This window comes from Corvus cornix, chromosome 7 (assembly GCF_000738735.6).
Source record: "Corvus cornix cornix isolate S_Up_H32 chromosome 7, ASM73873v5, whole genome shotgun sequence".
Classification (NCBI taxonomy): Eukaryota; Metazoa; Chordata; class Aves; order Passeriformes; family Corvidae; genus Corvus; species Corvus cornix.
The window spans coordinates 20,966,535-20,988,322 of NC_046337.1; the positions used below are offsets into that span (position 1 = coordinate 20,966,535).

At 37.9% G+C, this 21,788-nt stretch overlaps 1 protein-coding gene across 5 annotated transcripts in view; it reads left to right on the forward strand.

Annotated features, from left to right (window-relative positions):
* RAPGEF4 (Rap guanine nucleotide exchange factor 4) overlaps window positions 1–21,788 on the forward strand; it is a 158,957-nt gene that overhangs the window by 62,157 nt on the left and 75,012 nt on the right. For all 5 annotated transcript variants that reach the window (XR_002047306.3, XM_010406764.4, XM_019290537.3 and 2 more), the window contains 2 exons: window positions 14,040–14,112; window positions 15,165–15,229. Coding sequence is in view for 4 of the 5 variants with exons in the window: in XM_010406764.4 (XP_010405066.1) it covers window positions 14,040–14,112; window positions 15,165–15,229 (138 nt within the window). In the remaining variant the exon portion in view is untranslated. The remainder of the gene's footprint in view (window positions 1–14,039; window positions 14,113–15,164; window positions 15,230–21,788) is intronic.

The following is a 21,788-nucleotide window of genomic DNA, read 5'->3' on the forward strand; positions in this document are numbered from 1 at the left end:
AAATTGCTAGGTGATTCTTCTGTAGCACAAAGGATGTGGTGGGGGCCTTTTTAAGTCCTGTCCATATCCGTGTTCCCTCTGGGTATGGCACTGAAACAGAGCCTGGGAATAGAAGAGGGCCAGGACACGGCTGGAATGTAGGCTGTATTCAAGTCGCCCTTCCCAAAGATGAAATTTCCCACTGCAGAAATTAAAAAGGAGTCTCCTGAAGGTTACAGTGTAGTCGGACATCACGTTTCCCAGTTTGTACCTGTTTTGTTTCAAATGTCAATTATAGTGACTGAATGGCATACTTGGGAATATGGCAGTGATCTCATGAGATTTAGTCTTCAGTACTATCTAGTGGACAATGGGTCTTTTTTATCTGAACATGGATGATCATTAGTGCTATTGGAACAGATCAACGAATGCAAATCAGCTTTGCTGAAGCCAGTGAAACTGTTAGTTGATATCAGCTGGGCATTCATTCCGACACAGGTGAATATCATGAACTTCAACTCCATAGGAGATATGCAAGGAATAATCTTGTACAACAGACAGAGATAACAGTGCCCGTTTTATCTAAAAGATACCAAGATTTTCACAAAAGTCTGAAGTTCATAAAACTGAAGAGACAGTATAATGCTAAAATTACATTCTGTGATGTTCCTTAAACAAGGAACTAGCAGTATGTAGGGAAATACTTGTAAATTGGAAACTAGCCAGTTAAATATGTTAGGCATGTATGTACAGTTTCCTCATTGTTTGACACTGAATTCCCCTCAGTACTGCCAAAGGAAAACAGATCAGATAAACAGAAATTAATGCACGTGAAAAAATAGTTCTATTAAATGGAAAAAAAAATTATTGCCTTACTTTCCATGTGTTTGATTTTTATTACAATGTGATTTGCAAAACTTGTCTCTAATGTAGTTCCAAAGTTTTAAGATACCAGAAGAATTATGTGAAGTGGATCTAGATGTGAAGGCAGCTTTTTCTCTCTGTTAACAAAACATTTCTTAAAGGCAGTTCTATAGTTACACTTGTGGCCTTGTTCTCATATGCAAGTCAGTTGATTCCTCTGGTGCCTCATAATACTCAAGAACCATGGACTCTTGCAGTGTGACTCATGCTGTAGCTTATTTACTGTATAGTCTATATAAAGACTTTCTTTGAATGGTGAGTGGATACACAGTGTCAAAGTGACAATAACAAGCTTTGTCTGTATTGCTTCACAACAGAGAAAGAGCCCTACAAAAATAGATTGACGTGCAGGATGTTGCAAATTAGGTAGCCCTTCAATTAAGACATCTAGCTCTAGTATCACCAGTGACCTCGTCTTGTCTTCTAGAGGGACTGAAAGTCTCATCCCAGTATAGCAGTACACTTGCTACAAAAATCATTCTTCTTGCTGTCAGAAAAAGGATGAAGTATATCAGATTACTTCTCAATAAAACCTGCTTTTTTAAAATCAGGACTGCATAAGAATGCTCATGTATATTTTCCATCACTGCAACAGTAGGCAATAGCAGTGCATTCCAAGCTAGAGCTGCCTGGTTTTGGGTGCTCAGCACTTTCAATACCAGTATCCACAAAAAACTGAAAAGTTACAACTTTAGGTCATCTGTGCATGGTCTTAATGAAAACACTTAGAAGAATTGCTAATTATAAGAACTGAAATTGCAAAATAAAGTCAGAATATAATCACAGCCAGTGGAAATGATCAAAAAGTTTTTCTGTGAGAGGGAGGAGTGAAAAAGCTTATTTCGTTTTCGTTTTTGCTCTTTCCTGCTACAAATACTGCCATAACTTCCCTGATGTATCTGTTTGATGGAAGACAGTATATGTGGTGTTTGGAGTTATACCTGTGAGGATTAGCCAGCTGGCTGTTACCCAGTGAAGTGGCATGTCCAAGAGTGCTGCCCTCTTTTCTCTTAGTAGCGACACTTTATTTGGGACCTCTCTCCTATCACTAATTTCTGTATAGCTTCTAGGACCCTGTTTGAACTCTATCTCAAATTTGGTTAATTTTTTTCCACTGAAATCAGAAGAGTCTGTGAAGAAGGGGGGAAAGGGAGGAATTGCCTGCTAGGCAAAGTTTGCATTTTGTTAGGAAAGCAGGGGAGCAGAACGAAGTACAGGAGGTCTGACACGTGGTGGCCACAATTATAATAGAAACAACAATTAAAGTTTGTTTGGGTATGCTTTTGATGAGAAGGTTGGGAAAACCGCCAGGAACTTTGCACTGTTAAAGAAATGGACAGAAAGATGAGTGGACAAGATGCTTTCTCCTCTCAGCTGCCACTGCATAGCCAGATTCACAATTATTTACTGCATTCTCCTAGCAAGGCTTTTTGCAAAGAGTTTTGTATTGCCTGTGTTGGATTTTCAAAATCTGCAATATAAGTCTTAAACAATCCATTTGTCTTCATACGCTAATCTACAGAAATTACTTAAAATCATAGTGCAGTAATATCACGCACTGTTACTTTTCTTCTTTTACTGGAAACCAATTTAGTTTGCTCTCCATGTAAGAACAGTGTATTTATCTAGTACTGGTGTTTGCTTTGTGTAAATATTATTCCTTGTAATACATCATTTCCAATTGGTTCAGAACAAGAACAGCCAGGGCTCATGCGAAGCAGGTGGTGGGGCCTCCCCAGCACAGCCTGGTGTATTTAATACTGTTTTTTCATCCTTTAAATAAAAAAAATGAAACATGATTCTGTAAGGTATGAGCAGGAAATACAAAGGTATCTAAAAAGTGAGTTATTGAAAACAGTGGACTAGAAAGATGTTTTACTTCCAAAATTGATGATCTGGTACTGCATGCCCTAACTTAATGAAATCTATCCATCTAGTGGTTAGGTTGAGATTTCAATATGCTAATGAAATTATTTTTAGCCATGTGTAAGGGGATGCCCAGAAGAAATGGCTGTTTGCTGCAGTGGAATGGAAACACAGAAGTTCAGAAAATTATTTCAGTTCCTAATGAATTGTCTGTCAAATAGATAACTTTTAAAACCAAATGTAAGTTTTAGAATATACTTTTAAAAGTCAGGTCTTTCAGAATGACAGCCTAAATGCCACAGATGTTTCACTAAGAGCATCTTTTAGCCACTTTGACAGAAGTTGTCTTAGTGCAAGAATCAGCTTTTCTCATTGCCTCTCAAGTTGGGGAGTATCCTTCCTAAACTGCCTCGCAGAACTGCTGTGTTGTTACATTCATAGTATGTGGCTAAGTTCAGTGGTGTGTTAGAAAGTCATCAGTAACCCCCTTTCTCTTTCTTTTATAGTTGCTTGTTTATAGTCTTCCATCATCATCATCATCCTCATTTGTGTAGTCCTACATAAACTTAAAAGCTGGGTCTCTTGGAATCTGGTTGTATCTAGTTACAACCCTGTCTGGGACAGGGTTGGCTCCATTTTTTTATTAGTTGCATCCCTTTTTGGTGGTACAGCTTCACTGCAAAAGTGTTGTAGCAAATACCATTTGAAAGAAAGATGGGAAAGTGTTTCCTAAGGCATTTTTGTTTCAGCCTTTGGAGGTCTGTCCTACAATGAATGCCAAATCTGTGAACTTCTTGTTCTCAATTACCTCATGCTCCAATATAATCATACTTGCTTTACGTGGAGAAAAATCCCTGGTGAAACATTCTCATCTTGGGTTTAGTGAAATCGTGCCAATCTGCATCTTTTGTGCTGTGTCACTTGCCTGCTTGCATCCTGCCCCTAACTGCACTATAGATGTTTCTGTTTGGAAGGAGGAAGAGACAGGATCTGACCTTTTATTTTGTGTGTAGTACTTAGCACAGGTGGACCCCATTTCAGGACTCTTTTTGACAAAGGAGGAGACTGATGTTATGCTCTCCTCTGTTCACCATCTTTCTTTTTCTGGAAAGATTATTATTCAGTTTAGTTCTGTAGTTTACCTTTCATTACGTTGTGTCTTCGTTTTTCTCATGTTCTTTTTGTTTCATTTTTCTCTTTTGGTAATGTGTTCAGCCTTAAAATCCCTTTAGGATTTTTTTCGCTTAAGAAACTCAACGGTGCATTTTCATTACTGTGCCCCACTGCATATCTCAAATGCTGCTCTAATCTTAATGATAAATAACATGACAGATTGTAGGTAGAATGAAGACTAATAATGAGGAATGAAAATCAAGTTTACAATTTTTTATGTTAATACATTATATTGTGAAGGAAATGCCTATTCAGAAAATGAAATAAATAGAAAACAAAAGCTTTTTAATACTAAATTCCTCCCCACACTGAGCTGTCAACTAGTAAAACTAGTCTATATACTTGATGCTCAACTCAATTGGAAAAAATCCACAATTTGAGTGATTTTAAAATGGTAACTAGAAGGATTTGGAGGGGGGTTTTTTACACAACTGAATTAATCTGTGAGAATGTTTCATCATTTCTTTAACCAAGTCACTCTTCAGAATCACAGAGTAGTTTGGACTCTGCCTAGTGTATACTGTTCTAATCCTTTAAAACTCACATATTCTATTTTCTTCTAATTTTTCTTATAATTTACATCCCAGAGCCACATAATGAAAAATACTGCAAACATTTAGCATGCCTCACTATGGAAAATAGAGATTAAGCTTGTGACTGGATAATTTGCACAGACTTGTTGTATTATGTGCTGTTCATCTCAATCTGCATAGTCTTTAAGCCTAAACTGTCTCAACACCAGCCAGATTTAAGGAGCCAAGCTTCTGCCTGTCGTGGAATTGTATACCTGTTTCTAAGACATCAACAGATAGGACAAGAGGACACAGTCTTAAACTGCACCAGGGGAGGTTTAGGCTGGAAATCAGGAAGAAATTCTTCACAAAAAAGGTGATTGAGCATTGGAACAGGCTCTCCAGAGTCGTGATGGAGTCACCATCCCTGGAGGTATTTAAGGAAAGACTGGATGTAGTGCTTAGTGCCATGGTCTAGTTGACAAGGTGGTGTTAGGTCATAGGTTGGACTTGATGATCTCAGAGGTCTTTTCCAACCTAGTTGTTTCTGTCACTCTGTGAACTGCTTCTTCAGTGGCAAAAAGAGAGAGGAGGGACTTTGTTATTAGACATATCCATAAGCCGCTTCATATTCTTTTTTTGTCCTTTATTTTTATAGTGTGCCCTCTCCCTTGAAGTATCTTCACTCCTAGTGATAAGTGGATTGAAGGAGCCTATTTAGTCTATGTATTGCACTCCCCTCCTGCCCTTCACCCATTGTTCCCTAAAATATTTCCACTCCTTTCCTTCTTATTTCTTGTCATTTTTTCTTTCTTTTCTAACATTTAACTTCCAGTGGGACTTTCTTCCTTCTTTCCCACCCCTGTGTGCCTCCATTCCTCACTATCCCCTCTTGTCGTGAGGTTTGAAAATGTTTCTAGGGCTAAGCTGAGATGAATACTGTTACTTTACTTTTTTACCTAAGGAAAGGGTTGTACGACAAGCAGTCACAGCAGGACTCCGGGTTAGAGCTGCAGAACAGCATTTGTGTGCGGGCTTTTTCAGTCTTGGGGAGGGACTGGCAGCTAAATAACTTGTCTTTGATTTGAGAAAGTCACTTGCATGTGCATGTCAGTCTGTAGGAAAAACCTTGAAAACTGCCCCATCTGAATAAAGCTGTTGCATTGCAGAGTGTTAATGCAGTTTACCTAATCCTTACGTTACGGCACAGCTGAATCACTGTTACTAATGCTGCGTTTCAGTTTGATAAAAGTCAATCATTCCCATCCAATACATTTTGGAATCTTCAGACAAGATGCTGTTGTACAAAAAGAGATTATGTTTAACAGACTGTTTAGAGGTCTTTATATGGAACTTCAGACATGAGAGCCATGAGATGTTGGACTGTAAATGTGGATGTAAAACCATGTAACTAAACACTGTGTTACAAAATAGCTGAAACATTATTGTGAACTCCTGTGGGGAAGTACCACACGCATCATTTACTATAATACAGTGTGCATGAAAGGGACTCCAGATTTGAGCAGCTTTGACCCATGAGAGGTTTATGCTGATGAGGTAATTCCAGTGGTGTCATTGCAAAGACTGCTGGGTGAATTGGAGGCCCAGGTGTCCTGTTAAGTGATACCAGTCTGATTGTGAGTGATTTTTCTGTCAGAACACACTCTTTTCTATCCACTGGAAGGAATAGACTGTTCAGTCATACTTGCTGAAATATAATTGTTTACTTTGTCTTTACATTTTCCCCTCTTATTTTGTATTGTACTTGCTTTGATTTTTCAGCAGTGTTTCTGAGGGAGCTGAACAAACTGCTTTTAAAGCAGCTCACACAGTAATCAAAATAATATATTAAAAGCATTGATGAAAAGCTAATGTTATAAGGGAAATCATATGTTTACGTATTTACACTTTTTAAATATCCTTGTTATTGTTATGTGCAATTGAATAGAAACAATCACTTTGGAGAATTATCCATGAAAAGGAAGCCTTTGATATTAGATGAGTATTGGAAGTTGATGTATGCTTGTTTCTGTGAGAAGCAAAAACAGTGTTAGATTGACCCCAGTGAAATACTTAAGAGGTTTGTATTGATTGTAGGGGAATTAATATTTAACCCAGAATTTCCTTCCAGATGAAAACAAATATCTAGACTCCTGTGTTCAGAGGTTATAAATATGAAAACCAGAGTTATAGATCAGCTCAGCAGTCTGCTTTTTCTTTATTTGTTTCAAATCTATTTTTAAATATGTATATAATGGGAGGGAAGAAAAGAAACTGTTTATAACCATGAATAAAGCCACTGCTGTGCACAGTGTCATAATAAGGCGAATGTGTCATTTAAGTTGCACTTAAAACCTACTTTTAAGACTTAACTACTGCAGAGACCTTGTGGTGGCCTTACAGAATTTTAGTACGGAGTAGTATGACTTCAGCCCACTGTCAGAGCACAGCCTGCACTAGGAGGTTTCCAGTTTTTCTCTATCACAGCAGCACACACCTAGTTTAACATCCATTTCTTCAGATGAAGTCTGTTTCACAACACTCATGCAAAGATACCTTGGTCATATGTATCAGGCCTTCCGTATTTACAAGGTGGCACTCTCAGGGTGGAACAGGAACTTGGTTTAGAGATTCTTGCTGACTTCCAGCTTACCAAGTACACACAATCCTTGTTTTTTGCTTGCTTTGCAGGCTTAGATATGTGTTCAGAAACAAGACACTTCTGTTGCCACAATTACAGAATTTACCATTCTGTCAAAACACTTTGCAAACACAAATACCTCTCTTGTATGACCTTTTGTCTCAGCTGAAGCTCTGCTCCGGAAAAAGTCAGGGATGCGCACAATATAGAAGAAATACTGTCGGAGGCAGCCTGTAGCTGCCCAGGTGAGGAACTGAACAAAGCCAGCCTCAGTTTCCTATTGCCTGTTTTGCAAACTGAGATCATCTGAAAGAGCACACCTGTGCTTATCCACTCATTGTAATAGTGTATGTGAAAATAAGAGGTATGACTGTCTGAAGGTAAAAGGAAGTATTTTGTGCCTGAGCTTCAGGAAATTGTTCTTCCTCTTGTGCATGACCCAAGAGATGATTCCAGACTTGGCTTGGTCTAAGTCCTGTTAATGTAAGTTTAAAGGTTGGCTGTAGTGGTAAGAAAAATTGTGTTTAAATAGCACACTTTTCTTAGTTGTTCTGCTCTTTGTTTTTGAGATTTATCTGCTGGCTTTGCTAATAAAGATGCAGGTTTACAACTGTTAGTGTTGCAGAACAGTTTGAAGAAGAATGAGTTCTGTTCTGTCACTGCATTGTTCAGAAAATTCCAGCTAAGGTGTGATTTGCTGCTTCTCTCCTACATGTGATAATGAAAGAGGAAGGAATGAGAGCACAGCTTTCTTTTATGATCTTATATTGAGTTTGAAGCACTGTTGGTGACATCATCATTTGATTTTAAAGATACCACTGTGAAAAAGTAAATATGAAAATGTATAATGCTCTTTTTCAGCCACTTTTGACAACTCAAACTTCATGTTAAAGGCAGTTAAGTATTTTTTTCCTGTAAATGCATTATCTATTCTATGTTTACACAATTGAAGTAAAAGAAAACACATAAATCAAATGGATTGTTTGTTCTTCTTTGTATGTTTTCTTTGTCCTCTTTAAAGTAAATGCAATCTTTCCCACCCCTCCTTGCCAAGTCCTGTCTCCACCCAAGTGCATTTCCTGAGTGGATTTCTCTAGGAGACAGAATTGGAGAACTGTATGATGGCATTTCTATATTTAAGTTAGATGGAGCAGAATAGGCTGTGTAATTTGCTTAATCAGTGCCCATGCTCTAATTTCCTTGGATGTGATTTTTTGCAGTGCAGTCTTATCTTTGGCTTTCTATCTGGTAGCCAAGTCTGCTATTTGGCGTGATTTCAGAGAGTTTGGTGCTATTTTCTTCTTGACAAAATATCAAGGGGATTCTGTGATAGAGCAGATTCTGCACACAGAGCTTTTCAAGCACGATAAATTGATTTAAGTGGGAATGTGACAGAAAAATACATGCCTCCAAAATAAAGAGATGGAGTAAAATCTAAAGCGCAGTTGATTAGAGCCAGGCAGAAACATTCAGAAGATGGTAAGTACGTAAGTAAATGAAAAAGATGCAGATTCATCTGCTGTTACATAAACTGTACCTGTTCTGGGATCAGGATTCAGCAATTTTGGTACAGGCATTTCCTGTATTTATTTTGTCTGAATATGACTCAATGGTGCTTCACTTCTGCTTTTTCAGACCTTGTCTGTCACATTTTAATGACTTGATAGACTGACGTATACAAACCAGTCTGTTTCTGTTCAGTAAGTTGTGGTAAGACCTTCACATGGATTATTTTCTATTTTTCCACAAAATATGTTTTTGCTATTGTAGCATTACATTTTCCTAATATGTCTTCATACTTTCCTTCAGAAATACATCAATTCTGTTCTCTTACCTATACTTTAAGTGACAACAAATGTTTATATTCTGTTAATGACAAAGGCAAACATTTAGCAATAGGCAGGATACTTGGTGTTCTAGAGTGAAGCACCAGCTTCAAACAATGATTTCTTATCTAGTGTTAAACAGCCATGGGTTAGGTCCTTCTTGTGATATCCAGTTGTGACATTGACCTGAATTGTATGGAAATTTTCTGATTGAGCTTTTTTAGAAGCAATACACTTGGTAATTTGTAAACATTGTAGGAAGACGGTATCTGAAATCAGAATTAGGCCGAGTCTGCTATGGGTCTCAGAACATACTACTGGGCAAAAGCAAGGGTGTTCTTTGTTTTCCCCTTTGTAACAAGATTGGGACAAAAAATCCCTAACAATATGATAATTTGTCTGGGGTGGTTTTTTTTGTGAAAATCTTAAGAACATTAGGCACTTTTTGTTGGAAAACAGAAACGGATAGCAGGCAGATGACCTGAGATTTTACCCATCTAATGGCAAAAGTCTGGATTTTGAGACAGCAATCTCCATTTGATTTGATGAGTGAAAAGAGGGTCCAAAAATCTTCATGGGCTCTTTCTTTCAGGGGCTTTTGTTCTTATTGTTCTGGAGAAAAGAGCAGAAACAGTGCACCATGGGAGTGGCGTGCCCTTGTGAGTAATGCTCATGAGGGAGGTGGTTCATTGCCAACTTAGAGGAAGAGCAGAGTTGTACTGAGAGCATCAGTGATCAATTATTTATTGTCAAAAGAAAATAGAGAAGCTGGCTCACATTGTCAAGCTACAGCATATATTCCCCAAGAGAAACCATTGTAGAAGTATTGACAGCTAGTACAGGAGTATTGCAGAACTCAGGCAGTAGTCACAAAAGGAGCATCTGATGAAATTGTTACACAAGGTTTTGAAAAATACGTGTGGAAAGGTCACCTTGATGTTTGGCTTAGGACTTCTACACCTGAAATTAATTGTTTTGTGTTACTCCCAAGTTTGCAAGTAGTGCGGGCTTTGCCTTGTCACCTTCTCTGCTGCTAGTTAGTGGTAGGCAGAACAGGAGGCCTCAGAAATGGTGAAAAATGACAGTGATTGAGATTATGAGTAGGGGAGAAAGAGAAGGGAAAAGAGAGATCATGTATTGAACCGAGCCCATTTTGAGGTCAATAAAACTTTCTCTGGTGTTACAAGACACTTAATTCCTGGTATCTGGCCACAGATTCCTAGTATCTGTAGATTCACCGTGGCGTGGGGAAGCATCAGAAGCCTGAGTCCCCAGTGCTACAAACCATCACTGCCTCGGTCCTTATTACACAGCCCTTATTGGCCAACTGCAGAGCTGCTGCCCTTGGGGGAGTATTTGGTGTGGAACCTGTGTTCAAGTCTTTATACCCAACGTGTCTTCCCTTCATCAGTCCTGAGTCTTTCCCATTAGAGTGCTAAGGTTTTGGTATACAATGAACATGGACAACAAAGGCTCATCCATATTCTTTATGTGTATCTGGCTTATTCTGGAATGTTTGTGAACAGGTATTAGCTCTTCACTACTTGCAGCAGAAGAGAAGGGACTAACCACAAAGATCAAAGACATCTTTTATATACTTTGTTTATGCTATAAGCATTTCTCAGGAATTTAGAGATAGCTTGCATCAGAATTACAGTAATTGCCTTTCTAAATACTAGCACATAAAAATATATCTAATTATGTCCACAGAGTTGAAGAAAACCTATTATAGTCATGAAAACCTATGAGTCAAACTGCAGCTAACTACAAATAAAGTCTTAATATGAGCATGCAAAGAAACACACTGAAAAACCTGACAATGAGTGGCCTTAGAAACCATTCCCCCACACCTTCCCAGTAAGGCAAGCGTGTGATTCTGTTTCTTCCTTTTCTCCTCTACCCAACTGTTCCTTGTCAGTAGCTGTCTTTGCTTTAGGCCATAGCAGTAGCTGAAAAGGTCAAAACGTGTTAATTTTCACCACTGCATGAGTATGAGGCGGTCAGCAACTGGAAAAAAAATACTGTCTTTATTACTTTTGCTGTCAGATTAGATATAGGAATTGTCTATTATTTAAGCTGTTACATGATAGAGTTTATAAATTGGTAGAAATCTGAAGGCAGAGTGAATAGGTCATTGAATGTAGCTTTAAAAACTGCTATCATGTTGGGTTTACAAAACTTGAAGACTTCTGGTAATAAACAAGCGTATGATGATTTAATGATAATTGTTGCTATCTCTCATAAGGAAAGCCTTTCCAGGCTTTATACCACCTGTGGAATACCTTTGCAAAAGCCTTTTGTAAATATCTAGTCTGTTAATCTTCAGGATGGTTTTAAATGCCACCTATGAGTATAATTTAACTTACTGAATTTTATTTTCATTTACAGACATTACGGTAACAAGATAGGTCTCATTATCTGAGCTTTCAGAGATCTCATGCCTGGAACTTCATTATTCCATGTGATACTGGCAAATCTTTATGCAAGTACTTAGGTCTGTCTTCACATGCTTAGGTTTCCCAGCAAACAGTGTTTCCCTGACTCCTTGAAATAAGTTTCCCTTGACATTTAATTTGGCTGATGAGGTGACACAAGTTTAGGCATAAATTATACCTTTTATGTCAGCCCACACCCACTGAGATATCCTCATGAGAGACCATGTGTAGGCAGTTGTATCAGCCCTCCCTTCAGATACCCAGATATAGAAGGAAGTTTCATTTATACAGAGGTGCCCTGGAGGAGTATGAACAACTGAGATTTCTGAGGGCATGCCTTGAATTAATTCCTCTTCTGGTAATGCTGTTTGAACTCCTTCACAGGCAACACTGCTCGCAGGGTTGGCTGTATCAGACTCATAAGTGCACTTATCCCAGGGCAGAGTGGGACCTTCATGCAGAACGTGACAGAGCTGACATATTTGGGAGTGGTACTGAAATCCTGTGTTATCTATCAGGAGTCTCTGCTTTTGTTCCTGGTGAACTTTGGTGTCCTGAGCATGAGGTGTGCCTGAATGGGATTAGATGCCTCCTGTTAAGTTGTATATCTAATTCTGGCTTACTCTGCCTGTAGGTTTTTTCTGAAGCTGTGCCCTCATATCTTTTGGAAATTGTATGCTGTGTTCTATGTTTTGCCTCATGAGAATAGTAATCAGGAAAAATACTAGAGAATTAACCAGAAAAAAGGCCATGCAGTATATGATGGCTGTGGACACGGTATAGGGAATAAAAGATAAAATTACTCTCTTCCCACAATTGAAGTTCCTTATAAAAGTGGCTTAAATGTGGACTAGTATTTCTGGGAAAATGCTATTTTGGGAAAAACAAAATGAAGAAATTAATATCAGCTGAACGATGATGAAGAAGAAGAGAAAAACATCTATACAATTTGGTTTTATCTTGTTCCAAATGAAACATTGCAATTTTCCATCTAAAAATCACATTTCAAGACCAAACTCAGTAGAAGGTAGAACAAAGCATTTATCTACTATTTGAATAAAATGTTATTTCAACCCCTTGGGACACACTTTCTTTTTTTTTTTTTCATTTGGCCAACCAAAATGACTTTTTCCCTCAGTTTATATGTGTGATTTACTAATTGAACTGAGAAAATAATTCTTTCTTATGTTCTTCCTCTGGTTGAGTTCCAGGCATGGGACTGGATGCAGAATATAGGAAACTGAATGGTTTGGGAAAGAAAATAGGAGAGTTTTATCCTCAAATGAAATGGCATTTGTTTTGTGTGACTGACCAGGGATATAGCATAGATTTGCTTCTACGAGTATTCAGCTGGATTATGGGTGAGATTTAAATAATATGTTACTAAGCTTTACGATGTAATAGCTTGTCTAAAAATAGGATTGGATTATTAAGATTAATGTAATCTTTGTAGCTTTTGTTATTATTTAGAGTGCAAGACATTCAGTCTTTAGTGCTAGAATTTATGATATTTTCATTTCCATTTCCAAGAAAAAGAAATGTATAAAGGATAATTCAAGCATTGTTAAATTCAGCAGGCAACGTTTTAAAAGTGAGTACACCCAAACTCCATAGAGCAAAGGATAAAACTTTTAAATTAAAATTGCACTATAAGGGACATTCTCTGTCTCAATTATTATGTGTGCTTAGTTGAAACCTGCATGAATTTCAGCTGGTTGATTGTTCACGTTGAGCTCACTGCACATCCGAAGGACTGTATGACGCATTCTATTTACGCTGAACATCAGCATCCCTGTTGCACAAGCTTGTTTTCTGGCAGTTTCAAAAGGGAGTTATAATTGTTTATCCTTAGCCATGACAGTAATATAGTGTGATTGGAAACAAAAATGTGTCTCTTATTCATTGAATGATTTGTATTTGATAAAAGGACAATTATTTTCCTTTGGTGTTATTTTTGTAGCTTCTGTGAATTTCCTAAGCCTTAGACAGAGCTTTGAACCTTACTGATGGTGTCATCAGCATTCACTGAAGAAAAATACTAGTTGCTGACATCAGTTACAATTATGTAGCTTATAGTGGTATAAGGGACATTATTTTTACAGTTACAAAGTTTCATCTGCTAATACAGGTTTTGTGTGAGGATATACATAATATGAGGTGTTTGGTTTGTGTGTTTCATAGCCTTGTAGCTTCTGAAAACCAAAATTAGTGTCTTGGATTTCAATGTTCAGAGTTTTCACAAAACATCCTGTATATTTCAAATCTGACACCAAAACTGTTGTTGTACGTGATTTTTATGAACCCTTAGCTTGCCTCCATTCCTGTAATAAAGTAGGTTTCTAGTTTGAGTTCAGATGAGTGGTGTAATTTCAAATGAGCTTTAAAACAGTCTTTGTGGGAAATCACACAGCTAAGTAAAATATTGATTTATTAGTACCCTTAAAGTCATGCTTTGGGGAAGAGGAAAGAGGGAACTGGTTTAGCACAACTTTGGATGAAACAAAAGCAGTGTGTGCTCCAGTCAAGAACACAGACCTTGTAGAGTCAAGACGTTTGATTGCCTCATATTTCATGTGTGCATGAGAAGCACAAGGCTGGAGACACACAAATGTAAATAGCACATATTCCCTTGAATGGCTTTATACATCCGTACCTGACCGAATGTGCCATCGCTGTCTTTCAGAAATATCGACAGTATATGTCTGGACTTCTCACTCCTCCTTATGGTGTTATGGAAACTGGCTCCAACAATGACAGTAAGTATGAGAAATTAGATATCAGGTGGTGGGCAAGCAAACAAGAAAAGGAAAGAGAGGGAGAGATGGAGATTCTCTGGGTTTGGGTGTTGAACTTTAAAAATTTAATTCAGTTTGGTATTACAACTGCAGTAGTATAACTAACTGCATGTAGTAGAAAACACTTTGGAACTTGCCTAACTGCCTTCCAAACTGTATACAAGTGTTTACAGAGCTGTATAAAAATCTGCCTGTTGGCTAAAACATAGTGGATGATGTCGTGTAGCATTTTACTACTTGTGTTACATGAATTCCATGGAACATGGCCATGAGTCCTGCTAGTAAAATAAATATAACAAACTGTCTCAATTTTTTTAGTTAGGATGGGCTACACAACTGGCTGTAGAATCTAGGTTAGTGCTTGAGCTTGCAGTAAACATGCTGCTCTCTAACCTTTGTTACATAGCTAAATAATTTTGGTTACGTCTCTGCCTCATGAGAACCTGTCAAGCTGTGGGATAGTGCTGTACACATGAATCCAAGGGCAGCCTTTGGAATTCATCACTTACGTAAATCAAAACACTTCTGTTTATTTGCTAGGGATTATCTAGATGCCAAGCAGGGCAATATCTGATGGCTAGCAATTGCATCTGCAAATTTTGTCCCCTATGTTACATGTTCAGTATGTTTTCTTTGCAGGATAATGGTATAGCATAGCATAGCATTGCTAATTAGTGCAAACTCAATGTCACATTTTACTGCCATGTACTGAGAGACAGGTAATGTTAAATGAAAAAGTGTAAATAACTCCTGTATACATGCTTCAGGTATTAAGTTTTGAAAAAGTACTGTGCTTAGCAAGCTGTTTAAAATATTGACACAAATTAGCTTTTTGTCTTTTTTGTGTTTACTAAGGAAACTTCTTTCTGAATGTTTTGCTCTTTAAAAATCGCAGATTAATGTGTGTGTTATCAAAGTACTGAACCCTCAGATTCCCTATTCTACTGATAAGTATCTTCACCGTCACTTAAAGAATGTACAGTATGTATTTATGTTCTGTATTCTTTTTTTAGGAATGCCAGATAAAGACAGTATGTCAAGCAGTGCTCTTTGCCAAGTTTCTAAAAATTGTAATAAGGTAAATCACACACAGTTTTGCCCTTTTTTTGCTGGAGGGGGAGGTTATGAAAAATGCAAAAGTGCAGCATTGAATTGAAAGTAACTGAGTGCAAATGGTTGGTGCTCTTGAGTACAGTATACAAATTATAAGAATGCCTTAGACATTGTATCATTTAACTGAAGAAAGCAGCTGGTTCAGGATTATTACCAAGTGTACTGCTGCTGAAGTTTGTGTTACAGTCTGGTTTCCTGGCCTTTGTTGGAAGAGTGCTGAGGGTGAGGAAGAAAAGCAGCACTATGACAAGACCAGTGGATAACCAGTGGATCATAAAATTCATTATTAAATCCTATTTTAAGGCTTAACTGAGTCTGAACTGATGCATAGGCATTGTTCTGGCCCTTTGCTCAGGGTGAATTTTCTCCTATGTTCAGAGAGCAGCTTTACATCCCAGTTCTCCTTTGTAAAATAGTTCTGTGCCTTCAGCCTCACCAGATGAGGGCCCACATGAAAGAACTCATGAATATTTCTGTGCCAGTTTCAATAGTGGGATATAGTATATATATAGAATAATAGTGGGCAGGAATAGTGTCAGGCGTTGCTGCAAAGATTGATAACTTCTAGAATTTCTGTATGGCATGAGTAGAAAAGTTACAGGAATAAACAGATGCTTCAATGCCTTTTTTTCTGGACACAGGAGTTTAACTGGATGCATTTGTGTGATGGCTTTAAAAGGTTAAATGTATTTTTGTTGCACAAAAAGCGTATCTTGACAGCAGCTGAAGACAAGGCATATTTTAGTGTGTTTCCTTAATGCAAAAATAACTACTTCCACCTCTCCCTGTCTGTCTGTCCTGCTTCCTCAAGGGTACTGACCTTTCTTAATTGTCACGTTCAGGTTTTATTTAATGTATACATGTTACAGTATGCAGTTCCTATTCCTAGAGTCTTATTCACTAATGCTACACTACTTCCGGACACAACCTTATCCTGTAGGATCATAAACATTTTTCCATGCACTGAGTAATTATTCTTAGATACTTAGATAGCACCTTGGATTCTGTAAGCATTTTATGTAACAGTTATGAATTATGTCTAAGTGCTTCTTTAGGTTATTGGCATTTCAGCGGCACACTTGGAGTTAAGGCAGGTCAGGGGTCTTGCTTGGCTTCTCAAGGAAAGCACCAGGTGCAGAATTCAAACTAAAGGATGTTTTTCTGTTTTCTGAGGCAAATAGAAGTAACAGGTAAAGGTAAAAAGGTAGAAATATCTGTCTGCCATAGGACGTGAGATAGTAATGGGAAGTGATGCTCAGCTAAGGGTGGTAAACACTCTTAGGTACAACGTATTTTAGAAACTGAGTAAAATTTAATGATAAATACATTTGCCAATAGCTGGGCTTTTCTAGCGCAACAGAACTCTTCCTGCACAAAATAATTTCTTGGGTAGGAGACAGAACTTGGCTAGGGCAGGCTCAAACTGTTTAGTGACTTTTACAAGAAGAGAGTCCTTTGCAAACCATATTATCTTCCTATACAAGATGTGTATAAAACAGACACCCTTCTCCCTCCCACACTGTACACATTTCTCTGGAGAGAAGCTGAGTGAGTAAATACGTGACAAGTACTTGTCACCACCTGGCGAACGTGGCAGAAGAAGCTACACAGCATAGAAATGATCCTTGAATTCTAGTTCTATGTTTTCTCCATATGGCCACAGCTGTCTTTAATTATGGTCAGTGAAAGGTAAATGCAGCAGAGATAAATACCCAAGTATTTTGCTTACTGCTTGCAAACTCCATTCCTGCAGTTTCAAAGCGTGCAACTGTTACAGTGCTTACACAAAATGTCTGTTGCCCTTCATGCCCTGCAGTCTGGTTTGAACCATCAGGGAGTTACTGGAATTCCAGGGCCAAATTCCCAGAGTTATTGCCAGCTTTTCAAAACCAAAAATCAGGATACCAGAAAACTGCACTATATTTCTAGATTTTCCATATTTTGCTTGTTTTTAGGATGATGCATGACTCCCAAAATGGCAGGTGTTTCAGGGAAGGGCATTCATCCAGGGAAAGGGAAATGTTAGCAGGACATCTTTAGACTACTTTAGATGGCCAGAATAATACCTGTGGGGCAGACAGCAAATACAGCTCGAAGAGACCCACAGACTGCTCTGTAATGTCCAGAAAAAGACTGAGTGGGGAACCTTCTGAAATTAGGAGGAAGTTCCTTAAAATCTTTCATATGGTAAGAAGGCATTACACTCTAGGACAGAAAGAGATAACATCTTCGGTAGTTCTCATCATGAAGCATTCATTTCAAGGTATGTATGTGTTGTTTTAATTTTCCAGGGAAGTTTATGCCTGTAAGTAATTTGCTTCAAATGAAATTTCATGTATTCCACTCTGGAAATATGAAATGCATGTTTTTCTTTTTTAGCGTGTGGTGAGTCTTTTACAGGTACTGTAATAGATGTTCTTCCGTAATTGCTAATTATTTGAATTTCATCTTCATAGCTTAATTTTTTTCTCCTGTCACATCTATTAGTTTTTGATGAGTAACATAAGATTTTTCTTTGAATACATGCTTTGGAATTTTCTCACCATATGGGGATGTTTGGTTTTTCTAGTTCATTAAAATCTACAAAAAAATTATTTCTATTAGGAGAAGGCAACAAAGAGATTCTTTTTACCAAATGTGAATTCATTTGCATTTCGGGTTACATTATTGCACATCATTTAATGCAATATAGGAGTTAAATTGAGCATAAAATACTGAGAGAGAGTATACTACTGTTCTCAGTTATATTTTGGGGAATGGAAACAAAGTCGATTTAATGCTGTCTTATGTAAGGGAAAATGACAGAGCGTTGGTCTTTTAAACTAGGACAGACCAATATATCTGTGCACTGGTCTCTCTCACTCTAGTTTTTGAAAATTCCCCATGGGGTAGAGTTGCATATGAGAGATGAATGTAACCCTAAAGCCAAAATTACAAAATCAATAATAATTTCAAATACATTTTTGGAAGAGATACAGAAGAGTACTTAGAACGCAGGGGAGGTCGGGTTCCAGCGTGCAGACAGAATAGGTAGTGGTCCTGGTTCCATATATTACCAGCAGAGCTGGCAGCAGGGTTGCGTGATGCTTCCCACTACAGGACACTCTCCTTACAGTTTGGCCGCTTTTTCGCTGTTTACACTGAATTCTCCATGCTGAGAGTATGCTCGTGGCTGATTTTTAAATTGAAATGGATCAAACCTGTCTGACATTGAGCTGGAGGAAAATACATAGCACATACTAAATAGCTTTTTCCAGTTATACACTAGGAATCCTGTCCTTTGGACTAGAAGCTTGACTTTTGGGGGTTGTTCATACAGTAAGGAGTGTACCATTTGCGAGCCCCTAAAAAATAACCGCAGTGTTAAACATTGAAAAATGTCAGCTGAAACTGGCTCACCAGAGGCTTGGTGCAGTTTCACTACAAACCTGTGCACTCAGGCTGTGAGCATTTTATGTGCAGAATTCCCACACTGTCTTTGCTCCTGGGCTGCTTGGGCATTCCTGTCTCAATGTTTAACCATGTGGGGTTTCTCTCAAGAGCTTCTTTTAGTTGCTAGAGGAATATTTTGACAATATAAAGCCAGATACTGACTGAAAGCCAGAGGTCTCTCCCCTGTTCTTTTACACCCTTTACTGGTACTCAGGTAGGAACAAGAAATAGCCCATCTGCTCTGGAAATGTGAGATACAAGATAGTTTGAAAGAAGAGGTACTGGAGGAATGAGTTGTGGAGACAAAGGAATAAGAACAGAGGACAGCCCCATTGAGAGCATGAATCTCCACTCCCTTATGGACTGTGGTGCTGAATGCTATTTTCTGCAATCAGCAAATGTCTTAAACTCCTTTGCAAACTGTGGATGCCTTAAAGCATAGAAATGATACACAGGAAGAAGAGAAATCTGTGATTTGTAAGTTATTTATTCAAGTAGTAGATAGTAAAAAAATTCTCACCCTGCTAATGATCCAAGCTGAAATTTTATGTTCTTTTCCATAATGGAATCTCCATATTGCGGTTTGCTGAAAGAACCCCCACATCCTCAAGAAGCCACACAAAATTCTGCTTGAGAAGAAGGCTAAACAATTAAGTGCTCAAAAGCAGAGTGTTTCAAGAATGGGGGCTGACTGAGCAGTGTTAATGAAGTCCTCTTATCTGTGTTTGTTATGGTACAGACTTTGATTACCTGCTCAAATATATTTTTGCTGTGACACACTACATTAAAACAACGTCCTACCTCAAAAACCATGCTGCCTTTCTTTTTTACAGCTTCGCCTCAGTGACTGTTTAAAACGTATGTAAGTTTGCTCCTTCATTGAGAGCGTACATCCTGTAAGGGGAAAAGTGCTTTTCATCTCCTTGAATCTGAGGAATCCATGCTGAACACAGAAGACAAAAGCAGATTAAGTTGTGCAAATTCATACAGTAATTCTTGCTATTGGGTGAAGAATGTCTGTTCTTTTCTGAAATCTCTCATGCTATATTTCCATTACGTTCCCTATATTGTCTTTGGGTTTTTATTGTGATAAAGAGTTGCAGGAGCTCCCCCTTGTGCACGAAGTAATATTTGAAAAACACATAGATTGAGTTTGTGAACCTTACAGGTTGAAACATCGCCTTTATGTTTTTCAAGTAATGTCTGCACACTTCTAGATTGGAAGCTTATTGGAAGTGATTTATTTTAAGGTATTTTGTATGCCAAAGCTCCTATAGAATGTGCTGCAATACTTCTGTGAAAGTCACCTTTTCATCTATCTTCTTTCCTTGCTAATTCAATGTGGTAAAATGTAGATTCCTTTTCTTTACTTAATTTTCAAAAAGACATAGGTACCATGTTGATTTTTATGTATTTAAATAATTGGGTTGATTGTGAAAACATTATTTTCCTTTTTATCATCTAAATGCCGTTAATGCAATTATATTGTAAAGATCTTTCAGTGGAGAGAGCAGGGCATAATCAGGAGTTAATCCTCAAAATATTGCTATTTACCAGGCAAATGAATATTCACTTGTTTCGATTTTCAAGCACTTACGTGTAGCTCTGGACATTTGAAGGTATACTGTTTGTAAATATGACACTGCAATTCACAATGTTCAGCTTGAAAAACCCACACAAGACACCAGTAATAATCATGTTCATTCACCATGTTAGCTACTCTAGCAATAAACACAATCATTTTACTTCTAATTTCCCTATATTTCAATTTACTTTTCCCAGATGACCGAAAGGAAAGCTTATCGTTTAACATATTCAGTATATTATCAAATGTGGAATTTGATAGAGCATTAGGAGAACTCTAAGGGAAATGTTTCACATGCTCATGAAATTGTGAGCCAAAAAAAAAAAAAAAAAGAGGAAAGCAGGCAGTGTTCTATCAAAGTGTAATTACAAGGTGTTTGTTTGAAAGTTGTAGCATCTCCAACATACACATGAAAACTGTGTTAGAGGATAACTTATTTTCTGTATAGCTGCCCAGTGATAGATGTGCATTGATTTCTTTTCTTGCTTGGGCTCTGCACCAGGCAGTTCTCCTATACAATATTTGCATAGGGTTAAAAAATAATTCCCTTTTCTGTTTTTGAAGTGATAGTGTGAAAGCACTACATGCAAATATTTCTAATAACATCTTTGTGCAGTCCGAACTGTACCCATTATTTTTAGGGGCTGCTCTAATATTTTGGCACCAATTTCACGTATATGAAAGTAATTTGCCTAGAGGTCTGTTCAAGTTCTTCATTTTGCTCTAAGTGAAAGTGCTTAGGGTTTCATCATTATCACATTCTGTAACAATTTGGCTAGTGCAGAGGCTCTGCATATAGTCTCTGGCAATGTCACATGATGACAGCTTATGGCAGGGGAGATAACAAAGACAGGAGTGTGAGATGAGTAGGAGCCTGTGAAAAATACATTTTTCATATGTTAGTAAGGAACATAAGCATGAAAAATGTGAAGGTCTTTATATGTTGGCAGTAATGTAAACAAAATTGTTAGTAAGTCTGCTGAGTTTCATTAAGTAGACTTTGCATAAACTAAATTGTTGCAGAACCACCAGGGAAGGTTGGATATCTCCAGTTTCAGCCAGGCAGGTGATATACAGTGGTAGACTTCCCTCCTGAATGTCTTTGTGAATAGCAATACCTCAGAGGAAGCTTGCAGCACCCCATATTCTGTTACACAATCAGCTCCCAATAACTTGTGAAATATCTGTGATCCATTATTTCATTGTATTCCCTGAATTCTGGAGGTCCTAATGACAATTTCTACTGGGAATGGTTTCTTCTGCTGTGTCTAATTGTGATTGTGCTGTGATTGAGCAGACCGATACAGAACTAGCCAGAGTAGCCCCAGTATGAGACCTGCAGATGTGGGGAGAGATTCTCATTTGATCTGGTACTATACAGGAACGAGTAGCACTGCACTTGTGGACCAAGAATCCTTGGTCCAGGTTGCTGTGTATTTACCTGTGTACATGTCAAGATAACTTAGTTCTCTTCAGTGCATACTTGATTCATTTCAAGGATCCCTGA